The sequence below is a fragment of the Theropithecus gelada genome, chromosome 12, assembly GCF_003255815.1.
Source record: "Theropithecus gelada isolate Dixy chromosome 12, Tgel_1.0, whole genome shotgun sequence".
NCBI classification, from domain to species: domain Eukaryota; kingdom Metazoa; phylum Chordata; class Mammalia; order Primates; family Cercopithecidae; genus Theropithecus; species Theropithecus gelada.
This window is the reverse complement of record NC_037680.1, coordinates 57,334,111-57,346,742: the sequence shown is the minus strand read 5'-3', so window position 1 is coordinate 57,346,742 and position 12,632 is coordinate 57,334,111. Positions and strand designations below refer to the sequence as shown.

At 38.6% G+C, this 12,632-nt stretch overlaps 1 protein-coding gene across 4 annotated transcripts in view; it reads right to left on the bottom strand.

The window, feature by feature from the left end:
- UBE2E3 (ubiquitin conjugating enzyme E2 E3) overlaps positions 1 to 12,352 on the bottom strand; it is an 83,815-nt gene extending 71,463 nt beyond the window's left edge. Inside the window, exons 1-4 of one of the 4 annotated variants that reach the window (XM_025404905.1) lie at positions 12,188 to 12,352; positions 11,762 to 11,793; positions 10,495 to 10,713; positions 8,639 to 8,689 (exon numbers count right to left, since the gene is read on the bottom strand). In XM_025404905.1, the coding sequence (XP_025260690.1) occupies positions 8,639 to 8,689; positions 10,495 to 10,688 (245 nt within the window). In that variant the 5' untranslated portion in view covers positions 10,689 to 10,713; positions 11,762 to 11,793; positions 12,188 to 12,352. Of the gene's footprint in view, positions 1 to 8,638; positions 8,690 to 10,494; positions 10,714 to 11,251; positions 11,604 to 11,761; positions 11,794 to 12,187 lie in introns of those variants that run through there. The other 3 variants (XM_025404907.1, XM_025404906.1, XM_025404904.1) reach the window with 3 other exon arrangements.
- Between the last annotated feature and the right edge of the window lie 280 nt (positions 12,353 to 12,632).

The window sequence follows — 12,632 nt, the reverse complement described above, 5'->3', positions numbered from 1 at the left end:
TATTGTATTATTAGGTTACTATACTGTGGAACCTAGCACAGTGCCAAGCTGGTACTCAATTACTTCCTCTTTAAGTTTTTGAAGCGAGAGTGAAAGTCACTTATTCATAGAGATAGAGAGAGAGAGAGAGAGAGAGAGAGAAAGAGAGAGAATGTGTGTCTACTTTGTGGCACGGAAATTGATTTCTCACCAAGTATCTGTACACTTCTACACATTTTTCAGCTACTTTGCAGTTACTCTACACGGATGACTAATTCATGCCTTACTTCCAGACCAAAGCACTTGAAAGTTGCCACATGACCCTCCAGGTGTCTTGCCTGGACACATGTTCCAAATGTCAGAGCTACAAGATACATAGATACAAGTCAACACAGAGAAGAGCTACCCAAGATAGTCTCTGGACCCACAGTGGACTTCACATGAGTGAGAAATAAATCTTTATATGTTGAGCCACTGAGCCTTCTAGTTTTGTTTGTAATCACAACACAACCAGCAAAATTTAATGTCTCCTTTTATAGTCTAATTGGACTTAATGCAAGGCAAAATACATACATAAGTATTAAGTATTACTTAATACTTGTGTTTAAGTATTAAAGATTACCTTCCTTTCTGTGTAATATTGTGCATCTAGAATGAATGGAATGATTTAAAGACAGTATTTGAAAGCAATGTGAAAAAACAACCCAATATACAAAGAACAACTTAAAAACAAGTGGACACTGATAGTTTCACCTTAAGAGAAAAGAACTCTTAAGCATACAAGTTGCAAAACAAAAAACCCAATAAACCAAAAATAACAACTGAGAAACCAAAATCAGCTATTAGCAAACAGGTAAAAAAGAAAGCAAAGCAAATAAAAACACCCTTTCATCATGAGTAGTAAGTAATTTCAGTCATGGTCATGTAACAGAAGTAGCAAAGCAGTCCCTATTTATCCGTGCAGTTCCACTTCCCACAGTTCCCGTTACTCTAGGTCAACCACAATCCAAAAATATTAAATGGAAAAATTCCAGAAATAATTCTTAAGTTTTAAATCGCACCTCATTCTAAGCAGCATGATGAAATCTCACATTGCCCTGTTCCATCCCACTTGGACTTGAATCATACTTTTGTCCAGTTTACCCACACTGCATATGCTCTAGTCCAGAAGTGTCCAATCTTTTGGTTTCCCTGGGCCACAGTAGAAGAAGAACTCTCTTGGGCCACATAAAATACACTAACAACAGCTGATGAGCTAAAAAAAAAAAAAAAAAAAAAAAAAAGAGAAAAAAAAAAATCTCATAATGTTTTAAGAAAGTTTATGAATTTGTGTCAGACCACTTTCAAAGATGTCCTAGCCACCATGTGGCCCAAGGGCTGCAGGTAGAACAAGCTTTCTCTAGTCACTTAGTAGTGGTCTTGACTATCAGACTCCACTATTAGAATTGGTTATAGACTACTGCAGTGCTTATTTTCAAATAACCTTCATTTTACTTAACAATGACTACTATGTCAACTTTCAGGCATCCACAGAGGAGTCTTGAAATGTATTCCCCACAGATAAGAGGGAACTACTGTATAGGGCCATTAACTGCTTATCTACAATTCTAGTATCTCAAAATTCCAGAAAAAAAAAAAAACGAAGTTTTAATAAGGTTGTTACAAAATAATTTGGTAGCAACCCTAAATCTGAACTGACTTGAAACTATTTGTAGCTTCTATTTATCCCACCTGTATGAACATTAATACATTTTTGGTGTGGAAACAGTAATGCAGAGAAACAGTAATGCTGTGGAACAGATTACATAAAGTACCACAAACACATCATATTACCTTTCTAAAACATGAAAATTTCTGCATTCTGAAACACATCCGGCCCCAAGGGTTTGAAATAAAGGATTGGGAACTTGTAAAAATTGAAGTAACTTGTGTATTGTCGTAATGATGAAAATAAAACCCAAATGAGGAGCACAAATTTCTAACCTGCGTGTAACTCAATGTCAAACTGAATTTTGATGACTGTCCAATGTTATTTCTCCATGATGTTATTTTAATACTCCTAGTAGAATAGACATAACCAGCCTAAAGTTAGATCATGCAGGGATATAATTAACTGGCACAAGACCTAAAAGAAATAAAAATACTGCTGTAAGCATTTCTGGCCTCAGAAGACCATAATTTAGCAGGTACTCAAGGTAGCCATTCCTGTGGTTTCGCATAAAAAATAATACATGCGTATGTCAAATAATGTAAGATCTGTGTAAACTATGCACAGAAGTAGCAGGAAGTGAAGAACCAGCTGAGGAGCGTGTAGGTGAATATATTAAGGAGGCATCACTAATAAGACAGGAAAACAGTCAAAAGCAAACTACTCAAACATTCAAGAGGCAAAGTACAGGAACAAGTATCTATAGGAGGGTCTCTCAACTTCAGCACTAGACATTTTGGCCCAGATAATCCTTTATTGTGGGGGGTCTGTCCTATGTATTATAGGGTATTCAGCAGTATCCCTGACTTCTACCTACTAATGTCAGTGGTAGCCCCCTTCTCCCTCAGTTATGAAAAGCAAAAAATATCTCCAGGCATTACCAATTGTCACCTAGACTGGGGGGGCTGGGGAAGGGCAGGACAAAAATTGCCTCAGTTGAGAACCACTGATGCAAAGGCAAAAAAAAGATTAAAAGTTTGAAGATATTTCAGCTTCCAGATTCCAATTAAAATGCCCAAATATACTTACCTGTCAAAATTGGTATGTGGAAAAAAAAAATCACTTTCTATTTCTCTAGATTTACAAGTGATTTTATTATGTTTTCATCTCATATTGATAGGGAAGAAGAGACTGAAAGGTCAAGTTCTTCATTCTCAATCTGAATGTCCTTACACTCTATGCAAGACTTGTTGATTTTCCTGAAAATTAAACATAGCCATAGTTGCTGTTACAGCAACACATTTAAGGAAAGAATAAAGTACTAATTGGTTATGAGAGGAATATGATTTGCAGCATGTAGCTGCAAAGTAAACACATAACTTTTCTAAAAGCACACACTGTTTTACCCACCTTCTAATTACATTATCTGCATTGAACTTAATAGATCCTTAACAAAAATGTGAAGTTTAGAGGGAAGAATATTATTTTCACTTGGTCACTCCTTTGGAAAATGTTTCTAGTCACACAGGGTACTAAGCATTTTTGCTACACTGGCATGTATGGAGGAAATAACTAGGCCTACTGTGAGTATCAATTGCCTCTCATAAGCAAAAACAGTAGCTAGGTAAACTTTGAATAGGTTATTAAATATTAAATATCATAATTATGAAAAAGGTAAAGAACATATAGGATATTTAATAAATTTTCTCTGAAGTCATTGTTTTGCCTGGAATTGCTATTTCGATGTCAATTTGAGAAACTTCAATTTATTTATTAACAGACCTTCACATGCAAAGCACCATGTGAAGGAAGGAAGAGATACAAAAATGAATAAGACAATCTCTGCCTTCAAGGAACACTCGCTCTTGCAGAAGGTAGATAAGTATTATAATACAGCATGAAAAAAGTACTTTATTACAGTTGTGTTGAAAAAAACTACTGGCTTATTGAGAAATAAAACATCAATTTGCTTTGATCATAAATCATTTAAAATTATCACTAACGCCCAAGTCCTCAGAAAAATCCTCACGACTTTTGAGGTCTACACTGATGCCAAAATGAATTTATCAACAATAAAACTAATAATATAAAGTACCTGTAGATGACCACGGCACAGTGGGATGAAAAATACTTTGTCAGAGTAGTTCTATATTTATCTGTTTTACAGTTGAGCTTCCAATTAAGATTTAATTTTTATAAAAAGGGGCTTCCAGGATCTTTTTTTTTGAAGAGTTGAAAATAAAAGGACTAGATAACCAATGAGATACAATCTTGTAGCAAACACCAAAACAAAAACAATCAAATGTATTAAGAAAAAGTAATCTATCTGTATGTGTGAGAGAGTTTACAACCAAGTACTCTACAATCAACCAACAAAGCTAATATACGGATCACACGTTATTTCAATTATTACCTGCTTTCATATGCCAATTAGAAAAAAGCTTTCAAAATTTCTCCTTAGTTCACAGACAAGGAAAGAATGCTATGGGGTTAGGTAATGCAGGTAACAGCAATCCAGAATGTGAATTTTAGAACTGCTGATATAATCCCATTCACAGTAAAATCACAAATTCTTATATTTTAAAAGGGGAAAACACAATCATTACTCTTATCTAAAAATTGTTTATTATACTTTACTGGACAATCATAATATTCTCTATTGAATTAAATATCATTGACCTTACGTATGTTCCTTTAAAAGGGATGCAGTATTTGTTCATCTATGCCTGAAGCTTTTAGGTTTATTTTCTTTTTTACACAAGTTTCTAGGAACTACTTTTACTGATAATAAAAAACAAATTGCTTGTTATGTACTTGTACTCAATAATCTGGTGATGAATTAAGATAAAATTATATAAGACATCAATGCACTGGAGAGAATGCCAGCAACAGTGAGAGCACACCACTACACTGTGTCTCCCATTTTTATCTTGCTGTGGCCACTTTACTGACTCCATTTACACTGCTACAAAACTTAAACATATTAATTCGTTTAATCCTCACAATAACCCTATTATAAAGGGGGGGTATTAATTTAATCCCCACTTTACAACTGAGAAGAACAGAAATATTCCAAAATGTATCTAAAGTAACACAGCAAGTTAGTGGCAGAGCATGGATCTCAACCCAGACAGTCTTGCTCCAGTACCAGAACTTTTCAAACCTACTTACATAAGCAATTCACCAGGAATCTTGTTAAATTCAAATTCTGGGTTGGGGGTTGGGGGAAGCAAGAGTCTGCATTTCTAACAAACTCATCTGTGACGCAGATGCTGACAGTCTGCAGGTCACTCTTTTAAGTAGCAAAGTTCTAGTCTACCCTAGAAAATGATGGAAAGTGGTAGCAACCCTCAGAAGAAAGTAGAAATTATCCTCAGACAATTAGACTAATGAGGAAGCTAGAGATTACCAACTACTGGTTTAGAAACAACTGCTTCTTTTATGATTTCATTATTTTTTTATTTTTAAAGAAGAAAGTCAACGACATTACCTCATCTCAGGTTTTGCTAGTCAGTATATTCATACTATAAACTTGAAACTGTAATACATATCCCCCAATATGGCCTTTCCCACATCAATAAACTATTTATTAATACAAATACCCCCGAATATCTTCAGAATAGATTCACTCTGAACATACTGATGAGTATTTTAAGAGTGTATATTTGTGCTTCTTCCTATATGGAAAGAAATTAAGGGTTAAGTTAGAAATCAAGTACCTTTCTAAACTTTTGCTGTTCGCACAAGTGGTGACTAGGAGAGGACAAGGACACCCTCTGGGAAACAGATGGAAAGTAAATGTCTTAATAACACATCACTAAACAATTCTAGTCAATAATTCTCTCTAAATACAAATAGGGAAATGCCCATAACACAATTTCCCTTGACTCTCATTAATGTATCAATTATTTATACTCTATGTAAACAGTATAAACTGAAACCAATAAATAATATATCCCTATGTTTAGTACACTATGGTCCATGGCCCTCCAATACCTAAAACCTAAAATAACATCAAATCACTGGAAATAACGTCATTATCAAAGTTTTACATTATCAGGAAAAGAAATATCAATGCTATCAAAATATACTAAAACATGTATAAAGCCATACACAATACTAACATCACCCTGGGTGTGTATGTACTAGATGTAACTATATACTAATTAAACAATATTTCATTAATTAAAAAATAGGAAGGGATTTTAGAGAAATCGTCCCAGTCTGAATAATTTTTGTTTTGCTGAGTTTTCTTGTATTTCATTCAACTTTTTCCTGAATGTACACAGATATACTTTACATTTCTTCCCCGAGGAGGAATTAAAGCTGTCACGTACTTTGACAAACTTGTAAAAATCGTATTCAAGACTGTAATGGAATTCTGATTAAATAACTACACATGAAAGCCAAATGTATTAGGTTTCATAGATCTCAGGCAATATGAATTCACATATTCTAGAATTTATGGACATAGATCCATTTTTAATTACAGCATAAATTAATAAATTTAAACTGTACAATCACCGTAAAGCTAAAATTCTCATTTACGTACTTGTGAATTAAAAGAACATAACACCACAGTCTGTCACAGATCTGACACAAAGGCAAAAATATAATACAAATTCAGGCTTCTTACTTGTCAAAATTCTAAAACACCTTTACTGAATACTCAGTATTCCAATTCCCACTCAAGGACAAAAAGTAGGTCTTCTTCCACCCAAAAGAATTTGAAGACAAACAAAGTATCTGGATATTTTACATGTGAGGCATATGGAAAAACACTGCCTCCAATAATAAGCAACAACTTATCCTGGTTCCCTACTAAGACATATTTTATGTCTGTTTTTCACATACCACAGCCACACATAAACTCATCTATTAAAAGAACTTGAGAACTAAAAGATGTCATTTGCAATAGGTGAGAGTCATCACAGGTTGTGACAAGGGAAAGCAGGGATGAGGTGTTCCATGTTATTGTTCACAGAAAACCCCAAGTTTTGATGTTTCACTAGTCTAATCACTAAATGAGGAAGCATTACTTCAAGGACTTAAATGAAATCTGGTATATAAAGAGAAAGACAAGTGAAACCACCTATCTCGTGGAAAGATTCTACTCCCTCTAAAATAATCCTCAATGACCTTGAGGAAACATTCCCAAGTTAAACATGTAAAGCAGATTTCTCTGGTAACTGCAACAGCAGGCTATTGCTCTGAGGGCACTCAACACATGTCTACTAGGCTTTCTAGATTTATGCATACACATTAGTTTCTTCCATTTGCAGAAAATCAACAGAAACCTTTAAAAATGTTTGACCTTACATGCAATTTTAAAACATTTAACAGTTCTGAATTGATAGATCTTTACATTTTTCATAATGGGAAATATCAGAACACACTCTGCAAGTTAAGTGATTCTTCCAGCGAGCAAATTTAACTTGACCTCCCTAAATGGCTACAGATTTGACACACCATTTAGAAGGCTGGAGGGAAAATACTTTGATTTGCTTGTTCTCTAAAGCAGCACTGTTCAATAGAAATATAATGCAAGTCACATATGTAATTTTAAATATTCCAATAACCATATTAAAATAGTAAAAAATTGAAATTCATTTTAATAACATTTTATATAGCCAAATACATCCAAAATATTATTTTAACATGCAATGAACATATTTTTTAAGTCAATGCAATATTATACATTCTTTTGTTGTACTAAGTTTTCAAAATCCAACGTGTATAAATTTTACCCTTATACCACATCTCATTTTGGACTAGCCACAACTGAAGAGGTCAACAGCCACATGTGGCAAGTGGTGACGTTACTGGACAGCACAGCTCTTAAGTAATACTTTGAGATCTCACATACCACTATCTCCTTAAAATTAGTTTACATTCATGTTTCCTGTTTGAACTGAAATTACAAATACAAGCAAACTGTTCATTCAATGGATAAATCAGGATCAAATCACCTTATCTGAGGATCCAGTTAACATACACAGTAAGAAGCAATTGGATTATACCCTATTATATATCACAAGCAGACTTCAGAGATAGGGTCTATCATCCCAAGTGAATACAACTTGTAACAGAAATACAGGTTAAACACGAAAACATTTTCCTATCAAACCATAAAACTGCCTTATTTCTTGCAGCCGTTTGCATTATTGGGCACATATCTCTTCACAAATTACCTACAACATTGTTTTCTATGTGTGTTCAATTTTGTAAGCCATATAGTCATTTAAAAAAGAATAGAGCGCTATACAAATGAAATGAAAAAAATTATTGGAGAAAAAATACTCAACCAGATACTTTTAATGTATCTTATACCAACCAATAATCTTAAATTCATCTACCTGAGTTCCACTGAAATGAATTCCCACAATTCCAATTCATTTACTGCTTTTTATACACATATTCCAACTACCAAAATTACTAAAAATTTCCTCAAGCCATCCGGACATTGGCTTAACACGTAAATAATTCCAACAATGCATTCTGTAGAAAACGAGGACTAAAACCATTAGCTTAGCCCATAAAATTTATCCTTAAGGCTAGTAACTGAATAAATCAAACAGAACCAACTATATGCTTGTTTACTGCATTTACATTTTGTAACACCACATTCAGCAATTTCTAAATAGGGAAGGTCAGTACAGATTGCACACAAGCAGTAACTTTAAAGCTGAGCAAAATTTTAGAAGTTTCTTCAGTATACTTCTGAATAAACACCCTCTACAGAAATACATCAGAACAAAAATCAGCACCATTCATAAGAATCTCAGAAGCACAAAATCAGTATATTCATAAATCCACAAAGTATACTTATGCTAAAAAGTATTTTTCTCCCAATTTTATCTAGTTCACCTTCTACAATTTTTGTTTAATGCACTTGCAAAGCTGTAAAGAAGCAAACGTTGTCTCCTCTGCTGCACACATATCCAGACAATACATCAATCTCTTGATATTTTTCCACGATTTGAAACCAAAACAACAAAATTCATTTCTTACCTGCAATTAGGAGGAGGATCAAGGGTTATTTCAGCTAGCTCCTTCTGAATTCTGTTAGTGAAATGAGAAGAGACAAAAAGGATTTGAGATAGTCTACAGAATAACCAGGGAATTACACTGCCCTCTACCACCATGCAGTTAAATGCAAGGCTGGCTCTGCCTTCAGTAATGCTAACATGGCTGCTTCCTCTTTGTTCTCAGAGGCATAACCCAAATCCCTTAACAGAAACTTTGCAGCTTTTTTTCTCACTTGCTGCTGCAAATAAGTAAGTCATTTACACTTGATTTGAGAAATACTCATCCACTAGTACTCAGTAAAGAATATAATATCTATTTCAAAACACTTTTTACCAAAGAAATTCTCTTTTCAAGCTTATATGCAAATGAGACAAAAAGGGAGGAGGGAAAGCACTGGAATATTTGACAAGGACTTCGAGTGACTTTTACTGAGGTAAAAATTAACAGGCTACTGCAAGAGCACATTAACCGTTCTGACAATATTTTATCTGTCAAAAAAAAAGTTTAAAATTTACAAATATCTTTACTGGTGAAAAACTTTCGAAGACTACCTGACATTCTAATTTACCCATTTCTGTTTTCCCTGATCGTAGGCACAGCACTTAAATTTAGTAAATATTGACAGAAAGAGAAAATACATAGGCCTGAGTTAAGGGGGAGAAAAGCAGTTCTCTGATTTGATTCAAATTTAAGATGCTTTCAAAACTTTAGACGTGTCTAATATGTTCCGCATCAACACTATACCAAATTGAGAAGGATTTTAAATTATGTCAAAGACTGCTGCCATTCAAAAATATTCTCAAGTTATTAATACATCATTACTGAGACAATAAAGGTGAAAATCCATAGAAAAATATGAGTATTTATGAATCACCACGGAATGTAGTATTTGATCAGTTTTTACATTTTTTTCTTTAGTTGTGATCAATAAAAATTAACAAAATGTCAACATTGGCTAATGCTGTAGAGATTATACATTTTATGTATAAATACTAGAGTTTGTGGATGTTCCACTACTACTACCACTGACAGAGTCTCATTGACAGAATCTTTTCTTCTCTATCAGAAAATATAAATCAATAGGAAACAAATGATCTTCCACTTACATCCAATTAAATATGTTTCTCCTGTTGTTGAGTATTAACTTGTCAAGCACATCCACAAGTTTCAGAGTGAAGAGGTCCAAGGACAATGAAAGTTTTCTATCACCAGTGACACCTCAAATTGTAAAGGGCTACTTTTCAGTTTGATTTGCCCTCACAAGCACAGGGAGGGATAATCATAATTTAATCACGATAGTTACCTGTGATACATGATTTAAAGTCATGTTTTGTAAAACTGTAAGCAGATTTGCAGCACGATTTTAAATCTGCTTTCAAACATAGCAAAGGCCTGAATTTGCAATTTTCTAGCAAATATGATCATTTCTGATCATTAAGTTTCATGAAGAGAGGCCCTGCTAATCTCTGGAAGTGTCAATTTCATTAAAGAAGATTATGACTCATAAAAGGAAACATCCCCAAAGTACCATCTAATTTGGGTTCACCAAATTTTCCTTGCCAACTCCTTAAACAATCTGTCAGAATGTTAGTCTAATCTCTACTCAAGGACACTCTTAACTGAAGTTACCGAAGTACAGAATAAGTTTGCTTAAAAGCATAATTCTAGCAAGGTTGCATATATACCACCTAAAGAATGACAACTCATTCAAGTACAAATAAACTGATAATGAAGTAAATATTTCTGAACTATTGCTATTGATGTAAAACCAACAAAAGCGTCCAACCACCTGGAAGACAACCTGACAAAGTGTGCTGGATCCTTCTTTTACACATTACCTTTTAGCACTAGTGGATAACTTAGCAGTGGTTTTGCTAGAGAGTTTGGTGTTTTTCTTCTGCTGGGCGGCAGAAGGTTTTCTTTCCTCTTGTTCTTCAGGCTCTGGAGCGGCTGGGTCTCGCTGGTCCGCATCTGAACTGCCACTGCTGGTGCTGGGGCTCTCATCATCGGACCTTTGCCTATCACTGGACATCTTGGTGAAGTTATCTCTTGGAAAACTTTTAAAGAGAACAGGGGAGGATGGGGAGAAAATGTTAAATCTAGGAAATAAACCAACAGCATTTTCTTCTATTCATCTAATATCGTATTGTAATGAAAAAGCTTCAAAAGTGTTCACACTTATTTCATCATACAACAAGGGTTACAGGGGAGGTGATGTGTCACACAACGCCAGCGTTCAGGGATTTGCCGAACTCAAGTTAGAAAACCCACTCACATTTTTTTCCATCTCTTGGACAATCTATCAATTGTCTACTTTCTCAGAAGGCATGAAACAGATTTGCCAAGGAACTTAGGCAACAAGCATTAATAACATATGACATACTGTAAATAACAGATCTCGCTGAAAAAATGTTTAAAAGTCACTAATAACGTCTAAATATTTACACACTGACATTGGTCAAAGCTACCAAATTCCCTTTCCGAGAGGAAAACACACCCTGTTAATCGCCCATATGCTTATTTAAGGTGGCGATTCCTTCTCAGTGCACGTAAAGGCTTTAAACACAACACTTGGAAATTTAAAAATCAACTAACGAGCTCTTCTAGCTGTTTCCACCGCCAGCAGCGAAGATTCATCCGGCCAAGACCTAGCTGCCACCCTGGGAAAAGCAGAATTCAAACTGCACCTTCTGCAAAGCTCCCAATGCCACCAAGGTTCCTCGCTCAATTTTTACATCACGGACCGACATTTTGTCCAAAATAACGAAAAAAATAAGAAACCCAGAGGAAAAACAAACAAACAAACAAAGCCCCAAGAAGTGCAACAAATTTCCGCGCCCGCGGAGGCGAGCCGCGGCCGGCGGCGGCGGCGGCCACGCAGCTCCGCGGCCCTTTGTGGGGAGGGCCGCGCGGGGGCCGCGGGCAGCGCTCGCAGCGCCGGGCGCCAAGTGATGCGAGCAGCCCGGCCGGCCCCGCCGCGGCTCGCGGACACCGGCGGCGCGGGCGCCCGGCGCGAACAAAGCTGCCCGCCCCCGCCCCCTCCCCCACCGCAGCCGCCGCCGCCCCGGCCGCCCCCCACGCGGCCCCCCGGCCCCTCCGCCTTACCTCGGCCGCCCGCCCGGCCCGCTCGCGCGCCGCTACGGTGTGGGGGAGGGAGAGAGAAAAAAACCCTTCCTTAAGGAAATGGAGGCAGCTGTGGGGGGGGGGAGGGGGGGGAGGGAAAAAAAGAAGCCGAGGAGGCTCTGGCCGGGGAGTGTGGAACATTGAAAGTCGGAGGGGGTTGTGCAGTGCCGGGCTCCGGCCGGAGGGTGGCGCCGCCCAGCGCCTTCGGAAAAAAGGGGGGGTGGGAGCTCGGCTGGGCGAGGGCGCGAGCTCCCGGCGAGGCGGAGGGGACGCGGGAGACCCCCGCGCGCTGTGGCCTCCCGCCGCCGCCGCCCGGCTCGGCTCCTCCCGGCCGCGCAGTCAGCAAGTTCCGAGGCGAACGCGGGGGGAGGGGCGGGCGCGGCGGCGGCGCGCGTGCTCGCTGCTTGCCTGGCGGAGGGGCGCGCGCCGCCGGCGCCCGGCGGGCGCGAGCTGTTCCCGCGCGCTCCCGCGCGCGCTCCCCGCACCTCCCCTCACCCGGGGGGTGCACGCGTCCGCCCGCGCGCGGCCAGGACAAAGAGCGCGGCGGGGACCTGGCGGGCTGGCCCCTGCCGCCCTTGGCCGCGGAGCCTGTGCCAGAGAAGGCGGGGGCGCGGGCACCGTATCGTGGGGCCGCTGTGCCGCGGGGTGGCTTCCGGCCTGGGCCCGCCTCCGGGCGGAGGCTGCCCATTGGGCTACCCGCGTCCCCAGGGCTAGTTCCATCCCGTCCGCCTGCGTGGGGGACGTCGTGGCTCCCGGGGCCCCAGTACCTGGGAAAGGGCCCTGGGCGCGTGGTTGGGAGTCCCCCGCCGCCCCGGGAGACGGGAGACTAATGGGTGTTGTTGGCGAGGCCAGG